At 40.3% G+C, this 17699-nt stretch overlaps 2 protein-coding genes across 8 annotated transcripts; one reads left to right on the top strand and one right to left on the bottom strand.

Moving 5' to 3' along the window:
* Positions 1–4: 4 nt before the first annotated feature.
* LOC117641351 (RB1-inducible coiled-coil protein 1) lies at positions 5–12107 on the bottom strand. Of its 6 annotated transcripts, XM_034378594.1 has the most exons (25): positions 11674–11772; positions 11378–11515; positions 9253–9413; positions 8949–9157; positions 8717–8878; positions 8509–8635; positions 8079–8427; positions 7834–8004; positions 7569–7753; positions 7113–7479; positions 6859–7020; positions 6640–6773; positions 5677–6538; positions 4975–5280; positions 4594–4890; positions 4331–4525; positions 4082–4252; positions 3859–4001; positions 3647–3769; positions 3450–3563; positions 3241–3374; positions 3090–3157; positions 2831–3014; positions 2608–2736; positions 5–2535 (listed from the first exon to the last, which is right to left on the bottom strand). In XM_034378594.1, the coding sequence occupies exons 3-24, from the start codon at positions 9318–9320 to the stop codon at positions 2636–2638; spliced, it is 4632 nt and encodes a 1543-aa protein (XP_034234485.1). In that variant the 5' UTR covers positions 9321–9413; positions 11378–11515; positions 11674–11772; the 3' UTR covers positions 5–2535; positions 2608–2635. The 6 variants fall into 6 exon arrangements, with proteins under 6 accessions (XP_034234485.1, XP_034234487.1, XP_034234486.1 ...); XM_034378596.1 differs by lacking the exons at positions 11378–11515; positions 11674–11772 and adding an exon at positions 11974–12107 and having other exon boundaries at positions 6499–6538; XM_034378595.1 differs by lacking the exons at positions 11378–11515; positions 11674–11772 and adding an exon at positions 11974–12107 and having other exon boundaries at positions 6442–6538.
* Positions 12108–12664: 557 nt separating this feature from the next.
* On the top strand, positions 12665–17652 carry LOC117641352 (guanylate kinase-associated protein mars). Of its 2 annotated transcripts, XM_034378598.1 has the most exons (14): positions 12665–13087; positions 13432–13856; positions 13887–14069; positions 14144–14190; positions 14301–15139; positions 15213–15288; positions 15367–15610; positions 15699–15858; positions 15935–16084; positions 16175–16386; positions 16457–16601; positions 16699–16818; positions 16918–17013; positions 17112–17652. In XM_034378598.1, exons 1-14 carry the CDS (start codon positions 12901–12903, stop codon positions 17123–17125), a joined length of 2898 nt encoding a protein of 965 aa, XP_034234489.1. In that variant the 5' UTR covers positions 12665–12900; the 3' UTR covers positions 17126–17652. The 2 variants fall into 2 exon arrangements, with proteins under 2 accessions (XP_034234489.1, XP_034234488.1); XM_034378597.1 differs by having other exon boundaries at positions 12666–13087; positions 13432–14069.
* The last annotated feature ends 47 nt before the right edge of the window (positions 17653–17699 follow it).

Below are 17699 nucleotides of genomic sequence, written 5' to 3' on the forward strand. Positions count from 1 at the left end.
AGAGTTTGTCTGACTTTCACCCTGGGTGAAATTTATTCCAAGAAAGTCTGTTTACAAATTGTTTCTTGGCAGGATAAGCCACTAATGTACAAAGGGCATTACAATGGCAGTGAAATCCCTTCATTATTTATTTAATCTTAGTTGGGTTCACTAATTAGATGACTGAGGCTATTCAAACATCTGCTTTGAGCATGTTTGCTGTAGCTTTTCTAAGGCATACAAGATAGTGATGTTATGAGGCATGTAAGCAACCAAATGCTGCAAGAAAAGACAATATTTTGGAGCCATGTTTAATATGCTTAACATGCCTATATACACACTTTTAAAATGAACTCAAATCTAAGGAAAATTGTTAGTAAAATGAATAAATTTAAATGTTAAGATTGTGGTGGTATGTCTTAATATTATCACATTCAGCCAGATGGTGCTAACACACATTAGTACAAAAGAGCTACCTACACAAACACTCTGGTTATCACACAAACTAACTTTCTTTTTCTTCAGTATTTTTGGGCTGCAGCTGCCCTTTTCTTTGCTTTTCTTAAACATCGCCCTTATAGCGAACATATTACAAAATATAATAAATACACTTTACAGTTCTTACATGTAGTATGAAAGACTGAAATTCATTGGCATGAAACTGATTTCATACATGTTGCAATAAATTATATACAAAGCACTCCACAAGCACAAGAGGTATACTGGGCCACAACAACTGGCTGGAAAGATAAGAATACCATTTTTTTCAAAACTTTCACAACAAACACATCACACAACTAAACTCTCATCACAACAAGCCACTGTACACTATCACAGCCCTACAACAATGGAGTAGATGTCAAAGTAGTTGATTTGGTAGCTAGATATTTCAACCCTATACCCTTTTGCCAAGAGGAATGAGAACCCTCAGAAGTTAATTTAACACACGGATCTGACACAGGGATGGTTTCACATGGAAGAAATACAAAATTTACAGCATTTAACTTGTTAGCCTCTTCGCATGTTGCAGGGACATAAAGGCTATTGGATGCCTCCCATAGTTTAGTTAAGTTGAAAGGCAGCCTAGGATCTCCAATAACAATTACCAAAATAAAAAAGCCTAACAGGCACCGAACAGTACCTCCTCTTCTTCTAAGAACATAAATTTTTTTTTCAAAGCTTAGATGCTCAGTCAGACAACAATTAAACATTAGTATGAAAGGATTAACAAAGAGTCAAACACACTTAAATAAATACACAAATATGACATAAACTGCCAGAAGAAGAGAGGGACAAAAATCAGGTCATATTCTGACTGCAACAAATGGTGCTTTTCTAAATTTTACTGCAAAGTGCTGTGCAAGCTTATTTTGTTAATGGAGTGAAATGCCACACAAGATAAAAATATGAGTCTTTGAGCATTGCAGCAACGAAAATTAAACTTATCATTGCTCAAGAGACATTGGCACATTTGGGAATACCATGCAAAACCGGGCTATAGTGCATTATTTTCCCTTTTTTTCTCTTATTACCTACAGTAATCTATTTTAAAAGTTTTGTCCTACACATCATTCTTTTTATTTCCTTTTTGTTTGTTGCTAAAAACTGATGTTTAAAGTACTATTGAAGCAAATTGCAATACTGTGTCAAGAATTTAAATTTGTTGATGCAGAACAGTGAGATACACTATGTCAAGCTTCACCTCTTCCATACAAGAAATTACATACTAATGCACAGCCTCATTTTGATTACATTTAAATGGTAATATGCAGACCCCATATAGTATACTAATAAGGAAAAGAACGAGAACCAAAACCCTTAGTTATTTGACAGAGAACACATGGTCACTCCAATTTGATCCACTGCAGTCAACTTTGAGCTGGCAGCCTCACCAAAGTCAAATTATTTAAGTCTATATGCTAGATAGCTATGTAACCCAGCCAGTACAACAAGAACAGCCCCTTCATCTGCCATTTTGATATTGACACACAATCCTGACTCAGTTATAGTAATCCTATAAAAAGTTTTATCAAATAGAGTTATTAAGAAATACAGGAGGAAGGGCTAAGATATTCTTTCATGATCCGTCAAGATAAACATCATTATTGAAAAACAAAATTAAGAAAAACTTTGGGATTATGTAAACTACAGAAAATACAGAGTCAAAGAGACTAAGTGAAAATGAGACACTTGTTGATAAATGGCACTAAACAAATCAAATTTTAAAATGGTAAAATTTTAGAGTAAATGCGATAAGTTGGCATTTCTTGGCTCCTTTTAAGGTGCAGGGAAAATCTGAAGTCATTCAGGAAATCAGAGCTTACATTAAATATACATGACACTAAAATCAAACCTATCCTGTATAATAGGGGAAAGTTCTTCTTACACAAATTAACATCTAGATATGTAATTATATTTTTGTTTGTTTTTCAATACATGCCCTTTTCTCAAGAGAAGAAACGTCAGATGCACCTCTGATAATTATCACATCTGGGACTACATCAGGCAAACCTTTTCTGTTCTCTTCACAGCCACATTTTCCTGCTTTCACCTGGGCTGGAAATGGTCATATTAAAAGAATGAATTCAAGTGAATGAAAGTATTATTTAAAGGAGAATCAAGGCTTACCGTTCATGCAACACAACAGTTTTACATATTATTGGGATGCATCAGTGATTGCCATGTCTGGCAAACTGCTAGCACTGCTACCACTGAGAGGTCCAGAAGCTGCACATGGCAGTGAAACAGCTTCAGATTCTGAAACACCACATATTCGAGGTAACGCTCATCTAATATGATGAGTCACATAAGATCAAGGATTTGTAATTATGTAGCAATAATTTTAACACACCATTCGCCACACTTATGTCCACTTTTTTTATTTCTTCTGGCTGATGAAGCAGTGAGTGTTGGAGGTGTTGTGGCTGAACTTTGGAGCGACAACTGCTTCTCAGCATTAAACTATCCTCTTGAAGAGGTCTTACCTTCACACGGTAAAACTTAGTTCCTTTGGGAACACGGTACCTGTTCTCTGACTGCAAGAAAATATTTGCTTCAGTTAAAAATCTTAAAATTAAAACTTATACAATTTTGTTATTAATGTTATTCACCTTTCTGGCATGACAATACTCCTTCTCAATCACTTCAGCCGTATTATATATTTTACGTCTGCCTCCATCTGGAAATATTGGATTACAGTGCCATCATTCAATTAAATTTGATATTCATTGATTATGAAGATATTATAATTGATGTGCTTACCTGTTTTAAGAGATAAGCCAAGGGATTCAAGGGAATCAGAATGTACAAAAAAGAGTGTGCTGGATTCTTGAAGTATAACATAATTTTGATGGGTATCATTCCAAACTACAAGCACTGCATCACCAGGAAAACAACTAGAAAGACAACAGTGAATTTAGGCATAAGTGTAAAATTAAAGGGCAATATTGAATAGCAACAATTACACTTACGTTAAAATGCTTATTTTGCCTTGTTGGAGCAAATTGTTTGCACTACATGTTAAATTCTTCTTTAGGCTGAGTGGTTCTGGGCTTGTAGCAGCATCGCGGCTGGTAACATTTTCACTAAATAATAATAATAATAAAAAAGGAATTAACAGTAGTTTGTGCACAAGTGAGTCACCAAAAAACAGATTGTGAGTACTTACGAAGAATCTATTGCAACGGATATGCCCATCGCACCACTTCGACTTCTAGCTTCAGTTAACTCAGTCTCCAGCTGGTTTATTCTGTCTTGGAGTTGCCACACAACTCCACTATTATCTGAGTTTCTGAATGTCAATCAGAAAACATACAATTAATTTTGTGAATCAAAATGACCTGGCTACAAAATAGTAATGAGTTGACTGTTGCTACGCACCCAGACGAGGGACCTGCTTCGTCAGTAATCCTGCGAATGGTATCTTTATGTTTTTGGCATTCTTCCTTCAGCACAGCTTCTCTCTCTCTAAGATGACGCTCTTTAACTTCAACTACTCTCCGCACAGCATCATTAAACCAAACCTTGATATAGGGAGAAAATAATAAGTTTAATTAGTTTCACTTATGAATAAAATTGATTTAAGAAAGATTCCATGACATACCTGCTTTTCAGCCTCCATTTTAAGCCTTATATTTCGGAGTTCTTGCTGAAGCTTAGCTTCAAAGCCTGAGTGTAGCCTTTTTTCTGTTTCCTGAACAGCTGCCTGTACAGCCAAATCTTTCTCTCTAAGTAAAACCTCTAAATCAACATCGACTTTGGAACTTCTGGCACCCTGAGAAACATATTATTATTGGCATTGTAATTATTATTAGTATACCAGGAAGTGGGAGATATTGACATATTATTTTACCTCAGTTTTCTCTAAGCTGCTTTCACTTGAAGATCTTTCTGAAGAGGCGCATGCCATAAGCCTAAATCTTGACCGCAATCCTTCCAGCTCTGAATGGTGGTCACGAGACAATTGATCTGACATATCCTTCAATGCTCTAGCTTTGTCGACTTCAAATTCTTCTTGCAGCTGCTTCATTCTTTGTTGATGTAAAAGCTATAAAAGGCACCGGTTAGTTGATTCATGTTGATAGAAGATACAGAAAATACATAAACATTACTTACTTCAAGAGAAGCCTTCTGTTCCTCTAAAGCCCGATTTAAATCAGCCACAGTATCCTTGCTGATGCTATCAAGCCGGGTCTGCAACTCTATGTAGTGAGTTTTGTCATTTTCCAGTTCCTCTAAGCGTCGCTCAAGTTCTGAACATCTCAGTTGTTCTGAATCATTCCCACTACTCTCAGTTTCTTCCAAACGACGCTGAAGCTGCTCTGCCTGAGCTCTCTGCTCCTCTTCAACCATAAGACGCTGACGTAAAGAAGCCTCTAGCTGCTCCACAGTGGCAGTACGCTCTTCGACAGACTGAGAAATAGAAATTATTTTTAAACATCTAAACGTTATATCACAATTAAGTTTTACAAGCATGAAAAAATTAAAAATCCATACCTGAGTCAAAGTTCTAATTAAATCATCTTTGGCAGACATAGCTCTACGTTCTCTTTCAAGTTCTACTTTCAGATCAAGATGATTAGCAGCAGAGTGAGCAAAATTGCCAGCAGAAAGGAGCTGTTCCCATGCCACTTTGAAAGTGTCCAGTAATTTCAGGAAATCTTCCCTTTCTACTGCCACTTGACCACGAATTTGGCCCAGTTCAGCACGCAAACTTTCCGTGGCTGCTAGTGCAACCTTTTCCACAGAGCTTAACTGAGCCTTTGCTCTTTCAACCTGAAGTTGAGCATTTCCTAGGTTGTCCTGAAATTAATGGAAACATAATGTAAGGGGGTGGCATTAAGACAACACAAGAAAACAATTAGAAATAGGCAGAAAATGCTTTTGAGGCTAAACATCAATAAAATGAACATAGCACAAAAACAAAGAAAGTATAACAAAGCGATACTAGAATCCAACCACCTGGATTCCTGGCACATGCGGAGTACTGTAACAGGACACAGGGCCTCAGTGATGCCTACTAAAACTTATATTTATACTACAGAGTAATATTATTGGTTGGTGCATAAAAATAAAAAGGCAAACAATACAATACAGTGATGCAAAACAAACAAATAACAACTAAAATTTTTAAAAAAATTCTGATATAGGAAGGAAAAAAGTTCAGTGAATACTGGGCAGTGCAGGCTATTGAAGTACCTGTAAGAGTCGCACCAAAGTTTGAGAATCCTGAATGGGTTTGTCTATGTCAGAGACATTGTGACTCCTCAAGCTGTTGCTCTCAGTAAAGCTTGATGGCATAGACTCATCCATGTAGAATTCTGTGGCCAGGAACTCTGCAGTCACATGTTGCCCATGTGTCTGAGAGGGCGAGAGAAGGATAGGGGAAGAGCATTGAGTTGCGACATGGCTGCGCAATTCAGATGCCGAGTGAAGTCGAGGCCCACGAATGGGCCATGAACGATCAACAATTAAGGAAGACGTAGCAGATGAAGGTGAGGTACATTGAACAGCTACATCGGCAGCTGTAGTAGGAGATGATGAGAACTCGCATTGAGAGCCAATAGCTATAAGACGAGGAAGAGGAGAGGCACAAGCCTCAAGAGAAGAAACTTGAACAGCAACATCAGCAGCACCCTGAGATACAGTTGAGGAAATACGTAGACAGCTTCCTAAAAGATTGTCGCACTGTATTCCAGAATCTGTAGCAGGAAATAGCGAGGAACTTGTGGATGGGGTCGGCACATCACTCGGGCTCTCACTGCCACACAAAACTGAGGCTTCAGATTCGCCATCAAACTGGATGCCAACTTCCACCAAATTAGCTTTTGGCAAATCGCACACATCTTTGTCCATTGACATAGAAAAACTGTCTCCTGAATGGCCACTGGGAGTCTGTGGCGGAATCTGTCGAGAATTGCATTGTATGCCAATATCTTGATAGCACACACTCTGAACACCAACCTCTGAAGTAGCAACAGTGGTAGCAATGCGATCCATATCTATAGGGCTCTGACCCACCTTCTCAAACTCTTCTGTGTCAGTTTCAGACTCAAATTCCCTAGAACAAAAAGGCAACAAGTTGGTCAGAAAAAAAAGGAGAGAAAAGTATGTTGTGAACACCACAAACTGGCGTATTAATGAAATTTAACAAGAATATACCTATCATCCCGTAGGGGTAAAGAGTTGGGGCTTGCAGTGGAGCTACCAGAAACAGGGTCACAAATCTGCTCAGCTGATTGCTTTTCAGCTTTCAAATCCGTACATTCAAGATTTGCTGAGGTAACTGCTGTTACCTATTGTATCAGAACAACAAGAAAGAAAAATCAATAATATGGATGGAATGTGGAACGAACCTACCCAACAGAACAAGTAACTTGCCAACTGATTCTCGATGGCAGCATTATTCTTGTCTATGGACTTCTGAGATTTGGGAGTATATTTTGCAAACAGCTTGGCAATTTGACCAAGTTCTGGTACAGTCAGTGACATTGCTAAACTAGGCACATCAATCCTCAGCCTATCCACATCTTCTTTACTCAGCTGAAACACAAAAACAAAAACAAAATAAAAGGTGGGTGATTGTCCATGGATCGCTCACATACAACAAACAAAAATAAAATTTTTGTTTATACCTTTGGCAGCATAGTGTCAAATGCAACAGGAGCTTGGGTGGCAAAAGGAGGAGGGCAATCCTCCATACCAGGAAATAGTGTATTTAAAAAATGCCCTTCGAATCTTGTCTGAAAATCACGGCGCCTTCCCAATTCCTCAGAATGAACCGCTTGTAATTGTGAGGCCAGCTGTCCAGCCCATGAAAGGAAGGCTTGAGAAAAAGTTCGCCTACGCACTACTTCTCCAACAGCACACACATACATCTGCGGAGCCATTTGAATTTGACGAACAACTTCCAGATGTCGACGCAACCTCTTAAGATTTTCATGATATATCATTAACTTGCTAGCCACATCACACATGCGATTCTCCACATACATAATCCATCTAAACAGTAAATAGCAGTTTATTAAAAAATATACAAGAAATATAAATGCAGACATTATTAATTGTCATGGTTGAGATAAAATTCTTACTTTAATCTATGATACAGATTGACAGAGAGCTCTTCTTTAGCTCGATTACATCGTTTCCGTATGTCTCTCAACCTGGTATGATTTTGAGACATAACATGCAGCTGGCGACGATGAGAAGCACACAAATCAGGCAGAATTGAAGTGTCCCCAAGATTGTTTGCACGAACTTGGTTCTGCTGAAAGGCCTGGAACAGGAATGCCAGCTTTAATGTTGTGCACATACCGGAGGGAGAAGAACAAAGTGCAAAGTCAGAGGTATACACACTGTTGCAAGATCCGTTTGTTCTTGAACAATACGTTTACTTTCGAACATGAGTTGCTCCAGACCATAAAGACGCTCTTCAAGTCCTTTAATATCTTTCATGTCAGTTTTGGTTGCAGCTTCTAATGCATTCTGAACATTAGCTCTTAGTTCTTCTAGGACACGTTCATCAAGCTGTGACAAGAAAGGAAATTTATATTAAAACTGTTATTGGAGATAAAAATTTCAAGTGGTTATTTTAAAGTTACCTGTTCAAGACCTCGCCCACATTGATCAACCATTTGCTCCAGAGTGCTTTGATTGTCTTTGGTCGAAATCCACTGAAGAAGTGTAACAGCCTTTTCCTCATGCCGTCGTTGCCAGTCTTCTCCGCAACTATTGTTGCTTTTCTTTGATACAGCCATAGGTTCGGACTCATCATGTGTTGCCACTGCTGACATGCTAGAAGCTGAATTCTCTTGAGGTAGAGCAGCCTCTTCCTCAGAAATCTCATCATCTTTAGATTTTGCATCAGTCCCTTGCATGCTCTCTACAGCACTAGCAAGTAGTCCCGGGAGGATTGGAATTTTGGAAAGTGTGACAAGAACCTCATTAAAACTGTTAAACAAAATTAATAAATGAGTAATGGCAATTTAATAGATTATTATAAACAAATTTTAAGTCTAGAGTATTTCTTACTTTTCTAAAAGGTCAACATATTGACCCCTTGACTCCAAATGCTGTTGATAACTCTGTTCAAATACCTCACCCTGATTGCGAAACACAGACACGCTGTCTTCCAGATTTGCAACAACCGCTGCCCATCCTTAAATAATCAACAAAACATAAAGAAGTTTAAATACAGCAAACATCATACTATTGCTAGAAATTCCAAAAGGAATTTTACCTTGCTGTTGCAAATGTTGATCATGAACAAGTCTTTCACATATACGTGTCTGGTCTCTAGCAAGCTCACAGAACTGTTGAGCCAGTTGAGCTCGAACAACCACTGTGTTGTAAGATGCTGGCAAACTAAGAGAAGCATCCACCTGTTCTTTGAGATCCATGTCTGGAAATAAAATTGATGTAGAAGTGTTTTGATCTTGACCACAAAAACAAGAGTTAAACAATAAACTTACCTGATCCATAATCTATGCTGGGAGAGGGCGGGCTTACACTCTCTATTGAGCTTTTACTAAACAGGAAAATAGGGTTTGTGTCAGTTCCAGCTGAGTAAGAACATACTCTAGCAGTAGGTTCCAAGCTCAGTCCTCCACTGATCAGAAGCACTTGCTTCTCTGGTGGAATACGGCATGCTCTTTCGATGACTTCCTTCAGATGAGCCACACTTAAAGGCAAAAAAGAGAACAATCAATTACTTTTCAAATTCTTTGACAGTAATGTGACTGAGGTAAATCAAAACAATAAAAGGTGAAGTCTCACCTCTCTAGAGCGAGGTTCATCTCAAAGGTCATCATGGAGCCAGTATCTACATGGAAAATGTACAACATTTTGCCCACCCTAGTCTCCCGAAGGAGAGTCGTCAAACTACTGACATTAGAAGCAAGGTCTGAAGTGGCTGACACATGAATAGAGTGTCCCACCTGAAACAACAAACAAATCATCATTAGAAAACGTTAAAACTTCAAACACCACAGAAAACTAAATTAAGAAGAGATTGAAGCAGTGAGGGAAACATTGCAAAAAACTCGACTGCAGTATGTTACAAAAACAAATAGCTATCCCAAAGTAAACAAGAACAAAACTGCAATCTATTCAGGGGCCTAATCTTCCACAGGTCAACTCAACTCTGTGGTCGGCTTCACAGTGGAGAAGTAGCAAGTCAGAGTCACCACAACAACAATGGGATAATAACTTAGGCTTATGGAGGAACTGGAGTTGCTGAACTCCAGCAAAAGGACGCGAAACTCTTTGTTTTGATCAGGACATCGATCAGCAGGCGACAACGAGGGTGGGGGGGAGGGCGGTCGTTGCTCCGAAACTGAGTCGCCTGGATTCCGCCATCAGTGCAACTCTGACCTAAAAACATCCAAGCCCTCCGGACTAAAATACATCGGGAACTTGTCAACTTGCAAAGGGAAGGTGAAATGTGCTATCAAAACTAGACTGCCACATTGTCCTTTTGAAATTCCCTGAAACCGCGACAACAGACCTCCCCAGCCGCAAAGCAGCCAGCAGCTAGAGGCCTCCACTCTGGAGGCCTCTACCAGCAGCCTGGGGGAATCAGAGCTGCCAACCCTCACCGCCCGTAGGACAGACGACCCCTCACCCCATCATGCGTCTCATAACGCAACATGTAAAATATATTAAGTGCTCATTAATTATAGAAAACTTCAATAAAGGTATCAAGCAGCGAGACTTTCGAAACAAACTGAAGCTTCCGATGATACATTGCTTAAATAATGTGTTGGTTGGTACCCCTGCCCGCACTTGTTCCACGCAACGCCACGAATTTTCAAAATTGTAAACATAATGCAAATTTCGGAATTTCGGAAGACAAATGCGTTTTTGAAAACGAGAATTCACACCAAGTAACCAAGATATACATATGAGTTAGCCTACAATTGACTTATTTCTTAATGTACCAGCCCAAAGCCCTTAAAAGTTAAAAACATTCAGGGCCAAGAAAATTGCATTATCAGACCGATCAAAGCCGGCTGAACAATTTCTCCTCATTTGGAAGGTGTCAATCTGTATACTTGTGCCTCTAGGGGCATTGTTAGCGCACCACCGCCATGTACGTAATGTATTGTTGACCAATGGGTACAGCCCGTCTCCTTCAATTCCGAAACCCAAGTTCAATCCCCAAATGGTGATACAAACCAATCATTATTTTTTTCTGTAGTTAGGTTGTCACCAAAGCCTCCAACTATTTATAAGAACGAAGATTATGTGTGACACTATGTTTACATCATCTGAAGGCAAAGAACGAGTCTTGGTAATATTAATCAAGTGCTTCTCTAACTTGACTTTAAAAACAGAAAAAATTAAAGAGAAAATTATAATAATGTGTTTTTGGGTTCCATGATACCATGACTGATGATCACTTCTTGAGAAGTTTGATCAAGATGTTGGGTGAAGAAAATTTAGGTGAACAAAAATCTGAGAAGAGAACTGTCAAATCTAAAATTGAGTGAACCATCAGAAAATTTTGACTGAAAGAAAATCACGCACCCCTTGGAATGTGTGTATACATGGGAATTTGGAATCCACCTGCAGCTAAATTCACACATTTGACATCAAGTGATAAACTCTGACCCAACTTAAAACAGTTTTAATAAACAATCTCATCTTCCTAAATGCAGGATAGAAAGGATGTTTCCACAACCTCCATAGTGAATCATGTTAACTCAACTTTTACAAGAACACATAAAAACAAAAACAAAAAAAGCAACAAGAAAACAGCATACACAAAGATATGAGATGAAAGTAGGTCAGGTAAAGTTATCAGAAACATAAAATAGATGAGGAGTGAAATGAAAGAACACTGGGAAAAGGGAGGTCAGCAAAATAACAATAAAAGCAAAGCTGCAGGAAGTTAACCTACAGGCGAATCAACTGCGCATTTTCACTTCCGCGTTGCGCACCATCCCTGATTCCTACACCAGTTGTAAATAGAAAGCCACCGAGGCCTTTCAACAGAAACAAGCCTCGCTGAGGCTAAGGGATTTTTCAAGTCCGAAAACTGCAAATCAAAACAATAACATTGACCCTGAACAAAGGAACCCGAACGCCAAGAAGTGAAAAGCAGACGACGAAATACCACCACTTGATGACGCACTATTCAAACGATTCGTGAGGTTTAAACATAAAAGCCTGCCTCAAGTTTGCCGAGGTACATACCCCTAGAACGTTGCTAAGACATTCTAAACTTCCATTGCACGATGTGCTTCAATCGCACAGTACAGCTGTTTGCTGAAGAGCATCACGGGAAAACAAAGCAGTGCGCAGAGTGCGCAGGCTCGGCTCGGCAGGCCTCGGCACGCGCAGCGTAGCGCAGCGCAAAGGCGCAAGTGTGAACGTGAATGAAAACGAAAAGCTCTTTGGACTGGCTTCAGGGATTTAGGCCTACGGCACGACAATGACAAGTCCCGCGCAAGGGGTTGCACGAAAAGGCGTAGAGGAGGTGCTCGAAAGACGAACCATGAAACAATTCAGAGAGTGCGTCGCGAAGCAATGTTTCTCTGTCTAGCTTGGTATCTCGCTGTTCTACTCGCTGTGTCCCCGTCCCCATAAACAACACCACTGGCTCTCACTTTTCCTCTCTCTCACTCGCTCGGTCGCTGGCGGCGTCGGCGTGATGAGTAGAACGCGAAACAAGTGCCGCTGCCTTATCGCAGCCGCCGCCTCTCTCTTTCTCACTCCCACAGGGGTCTAGGGAATGCGATAATAGAGACAGCGACGAAACGTCTTGGGATTCCCTTCCGTGGTGGGGCTTCTACCATGAATTTAGGCACTTTGCTTACAATGCATCAAATCAGGTTCATTCCTTGAGCTGGGAAGCATTTATGCTCTTTTTTGTGCTCCACAGATGAATCATGAGAAAGGGCGCCCTTTTTCATGGATGAATTGTTGGATACTCTTGTGGGTGTCAGCCCATGAAGACAAGCTAGTGAAACAGAAGGCTATCATTTCTGCCGCCGCGTGGGCTGCATTTGTGACTCAGATGTGGCGGGAACCGTGTTTGAGACTCATCTATTTCTTCTTACTTTGATTTTGACGTATGGCAGTTAAAAGTTTTCACTGAGGAAGGACGTGTCCGCCCGATTCATCCATTTGAAAAGACCGCGACGAGCAACAAAATGCGGCAGCTGGAAAACAAGTGACTACTTGAAACGCCATTGGCTGAAAGCATTTTGTTCGTTTGGATCTCCGACCAATGAGCTTCGCCCATTTAGTACACAACTTTTATCAACACGAATTTGAAAGTTCAACCGTCGAAGTGAGAGGGAGGCGAGAGGCCGTCGTGTTCGGGAGTGCAGTTCGGGAAGTTAAGGGGGGTTAGAAGAATTGATAGGTTTCGTGTCTTGTTTCGAAGTTTCGTTTAGTTGTAGCACTCGTTCTCACAAAATGGAAAATTATCGCTCGTTGTACAAAGTGGCGGGCAAGACAGGAAAATCTCAAGGCGAGAAACGGGAGACGGCTCGCCGCGAGCAGAAGAAGAAGCGGGAAGATACCTTCTTGGAGAGGAGAAAGATTGAGCAGGAGCCATCCACGTCTGCTGCGCCCTCCCCCTCAATAGCAAGCCCCAAGAAAGGTACGGTTATGTGTTTTGCATTTCACGCGTCGCCTGGAGTCCCGCTGTTTCGTTCTGATGATGAAATGTCATGTTTAGCGTCTGTTTTGGTAGAAATTTATACCACCAAGCCTAGGCTGCTCGCTTCGCCGCACCGGCGTCGTTTGGGCCCCTCCACTGTAAAATTTTCTTCGTTGCGGTGCATCGTCTTGTTTAATTCTCCTATCTTGCTTGAAACTATTTAGTATTTTATTGGTGTATCACATTGCATTTTAAAGTAACCCCAACTCCCTGTGAATTTTATTGTGGTTCTGTTCTTATTTGAGACTTATTAATATTCATCATTTTAATTTTTTGGATTTCAGAAACAAGACGTGAGAAGTTATTGAGATGGAAAGCTACAAAGGATAAAATTATTGCCGAACAAAAGCTTAATGACAAGAAGCGGCCTCCGTTTAAAGTTGGTGTCGCACATCATGCTTTGGATCCGGTGAAAGGATTAGTTGCCCCCCCAATTTACACCACAGCAAAATGCACCACTTCCAAGAAAGCCGCTGCTGAATCTTATTCAATTGCCACCGCTAAGCACAAGGCAAAACAGCCCTCTGCGGCTGCTTCTTCTCTTGCTTTGCTTGCTGAACCTTCTGCAGCCCCAACCTCAAGCGCCGCATTTTCTGGCAGGGTAACAAGGTCCAGATCAGCTGCAGTATCAGCAGCGTCCAAGACAGCTGCGTCCAAGACAGCGGCATCCAAGACGGCGGTGTCCAAGACAGTGGTGTCCAAGACAGCAGTGTCCAAGACAGCGGTGTCCAAGACAGCGGTGTCCAAGACAGCGGGGAGGACAGCAGCGTCCAAGACAGCAGCATCCAAAGCAGCAGCCAAGCCAACTGCATCAAAGACACCATTGGAGTTGAAACCCACAAGAAATACCAAAACCTCTGTCTCTAAATCTGTCAAGAAACTTCAAGAGACCTCATTTGCGCCCCAAAATCATCAATTCAAGGTATATTGTGTATTATGAATTACTGCATTTGGTTTTACTTTTTCTGTGTCTTACTCTTCCAATTCTTTTTCCAGGCACCTGCAAGTTTAACTCTTCCAACAACACCTCTTGCACTGAAAAGGTAATAATTTTTACATTTTCTCTTTTAACTTGGCTTTGTATTTATAATTAAAATAGAAATGTATTCCTCTTATTTTATCTTGACAAAATTCTATGTTGATTCGTTTTTAGGAGTGCTGCGAGGTATAAGGAAACCGGTTGGCCTTCTATTGCTGGTGTTGGTCTGCTAAGCCCATCAACTGCGGAGCCCTCGCCCAAAGTAGCCAGAAGGGAGTCAACTGTGGCATCACAAAGAAGAGGGCGACTATCTCGAGCAGTCAAAGAAAGAACGCCAAGGCAATCAATTAAAACATCAAAGGAGGGAACACCAGCAAAGGCTCCTCTGCTAGTGAAAGAAGCAACACCAGCAAAGACTCCTCCGAAAGTGAAAGAAGCAACACCGGCAAAGACTCCTCTGAAAGTGAAAGAGGCAACACCAGCAAAGACTCCTCCAAAAGTGAAAGAAGCTACACCACAAGACCTACCTCAAGTTGTTGATACTATTGTTGCAAGTGGATCAGCCCGAAAGATGCGTCGTCTAAGCCGCAAATCTGGAGGATTTGTTGTCACAGCCATGCCTGTTTCTACATTATCTGTAACGAAGGAAGCTGCAGTTTCTCCTTCTGTAGAAGAAGCCACTAATGTTGTCGACGTGTCACTAACTGGCAGTGCAGGCCGTCCAAAACGGTCCATGAACAGCAAAAAGCGTCAAAGTCTGAGAGAAAAGGAGAATGTTCCTGATGTAAACCTAGCACAAGTCCCTAGTGCTGAAGACTCATTTTCTCTTTCTCTGCCTGAGGAAGATGAATTGGATTCTATTGTTGCCAGTTCAAGGAGAATGTCTATTCATGAGCCATCACCTCCTGTCCATGTAAGCCCAGATATGCTGGCCAATGGAATGGTGCCTGCTCAGTTCAGCCCTTTTGTCACTTCAGCTCGTGGCAAGGACAAATACAGCCTTCAGAAGAGACGTAAGTTTTGAAGTTCATGCAATCTCTTTGTTATTTTATTCATATTTCTAAAAAGTTAAACTTTTCCTGACAGGGAGCAGCCTTATCCCTATAGTTCCAGAGATCTCACCAGAGGAGCTGGTCAATGAAAGACAAGTAGAGCACTTCAGGTAAGTTTGCCTCTCTATTTTCCCAAACAGTATTGTACATTTGCTGTAGTCACTATAGATGAACTTTTTTTTTTGCAGGAACTTATTAGAGCGAGAGTCATCCCGTTTGTTAACTCTGAGTGCGTTATGGGAAGAAAGGAAAGCTGAAGTTCCTCCTATTATACATGACAAACTCTTAGGCCCGATTGGACAAGCCCGCCTTCTTGTCAAAGATAAATTTCAACAGTTTCGAAGTCTAGTTGATAAATTTGAGTCTGGAGATTCTGATGGGAAGATCACTGCTGATGACCTAACTGGGTTTTGGGAGATGGTGATGTTAACAGTAAGTCACCTATCTTGAGCGTCATTTGTTTCATCTTGTTAAATTATTTTTTTCACTCCAAGCCATCTCCTTTTCATGTAATTTGTAGGTCGAAAATGTAGACAAGCGTTTTCAGGAGCTTGAAGACTTAAAAGCAAATAATTGGGAAGAGAAACTGCCTCAGATCATACCGAAGAAAACTGCCCCACATGCTGCTTCCAAGCCTGCAAAACCTCGTACTCAATCTCGTATCAGAGACTTAATTGAAGGTTCGTGGTTGTTCTTTGGATTAAGATTAAAAATCATCTATGAATTAATTAACTGAAATAATCCTCTGATGTGCAGCCGATAGAAAACGGAAACAAGCAGCCAAACAGAATAAATCTGCAAGTGTATCATCGGACACCACTACTTTTGATGGGGGTTTCTTCAAAGTGGAAAGTCCTAAGAAAGTCTTATCTTCTACGAAGACAATTACTAGCAGTCCTATTCCTAGTATGATAACCTTTGTCTTTATCTACTGTTTTGTTTTCTGTCTATCGGAAATTACCACTAATGCCTCCGTTAACTTTTGTGCATTCACAGAAATTTCTAAACCTGTGCTGTCTACACCTCGACAATTTCACAGACGCAGTTTACTCCAGCAAGTTCTTACAAACTCTGCTGTTCGTGTTCAGAACTCTCCTGCTGCCTCCCCGCTCAACAAGAGTCTTCCCTTGTCTGTGTCACCCAAAGTGGCTGCTGCTCAAATGCGTGCTTCTGAATTGGGCAGGAGAATGAGCATGGATTCAGGGAATGTAAGTTCCTAAAAAAGGGCACCTGTACCTGCAGTTACTGTGTTTTCTAATACTCGTTTTGTCCCATTAGCATACCTTCTCTGAACCCTCTTCTCCAGTTCCTAAAACTGAACCAACCAAGAGTATTCTGAAGTCTGCTGTGAGGAGAAGTTTGAGAGTGAATACACCACGGAATAGGGTTGCATTTGAGGTTTTAAATCAAACTGATAATTCTTGTAAGTTCTTTTTCATGAATGTCAGCATCCTACTCACCCTAAAATAATTTAACTGCGCATTCTGTTTAACTGCTATAACTATCGCTTTTGATTTCAGCTCCAGGTTCACCGATTCTTGTATCACCAGCTGGGACACCAGTTTCTGAAAGGATTGCTACCCCAGGAAACAGAAAAAGGGCATCTCTCATTCCTCGGCCTGTTTCTACTCCTAAAACAGGTGTGTTAAATTTTGTCACAATTCAACCTTCTGCAGAAAAGGTATTTGCTTCTTTCTTGTGATGTTGACCAACTGCATTCATTTAATTTTTCATTGCAGGTGAGAGAGTTAGTCTGCTGCCTGTGCGACAAAGTCTGGTACCGTCAAGGCCTTTATCTAATGGGGATCTGATAGACTTTGATAGTCCAAGAAGAGGTATGTTAATTTCTTACCTGAGACCTACATGTTAAGTTTTATTTTTTCATCGATATAATGAGTAACATTGCTTACACTGCCTCCTTTTTCAATTGCAGCATCCAGGTCATAGAAAAATTTGTCAAATATATGAAAACCCCTCTGTCAACGCCAACAGCTTGAGGCACTCATTCATTCAGTTTTATTCAATTTAACGGTAATTAGAGGCTATGTAAAGATATTTTTATCCTATTGCTTGAGAGAAGTTGTGTCATTCTCATGAATTATTTAAGTTTCCATAAGTATGTACTCATTTTTCAATGATAAATTCATTTTCAAATTTAAAAGCTTTAATTAATAGCTCCATAATTGAATGTGTGTTATACTATTTTTAAGCTTAATTTAGTTTTATGTAATTTTACTTTGAAGCTGTAACTACTTCTTATTTTATGATTCATCCTTCTTGAGTTCTTCTGTACCATATTGTTTCTTCGAAGTTTCTAAGCAGATCACTCTGTTAATGCAGTCCTATGGTCTTTGAAACTAATCGGCTGATTCTGATCTCTTCATATACTGACTAGGGTTCGCATGTATAGTTGGGATATCATTTTATGTTAAATGGTTAAATTCTGCAAAAAATAAATTTTAGTAATATACGTACAAGTGTTCACTTCTTGAAAGGGACTGAATTAAGTACAGTAAATACA

This window comes from Thrips palmi, unplaced genomic scaffold, assembly GCF_012932325.1.
Source record: "Thrips palmi isolate BJ-2018 unplaced genomic scaffold, TpBJ-2018v1 HiC_scaffold_15, whole genome shotgun sequence".
In the NCBI taxonomy this organism is placed as follows: domain Eukaryota; kingdom Metazoa; phylum Arthropoda; class Insecta; order Thysanoptera; family Thripidae; genus Thrips; species Thrips palmi.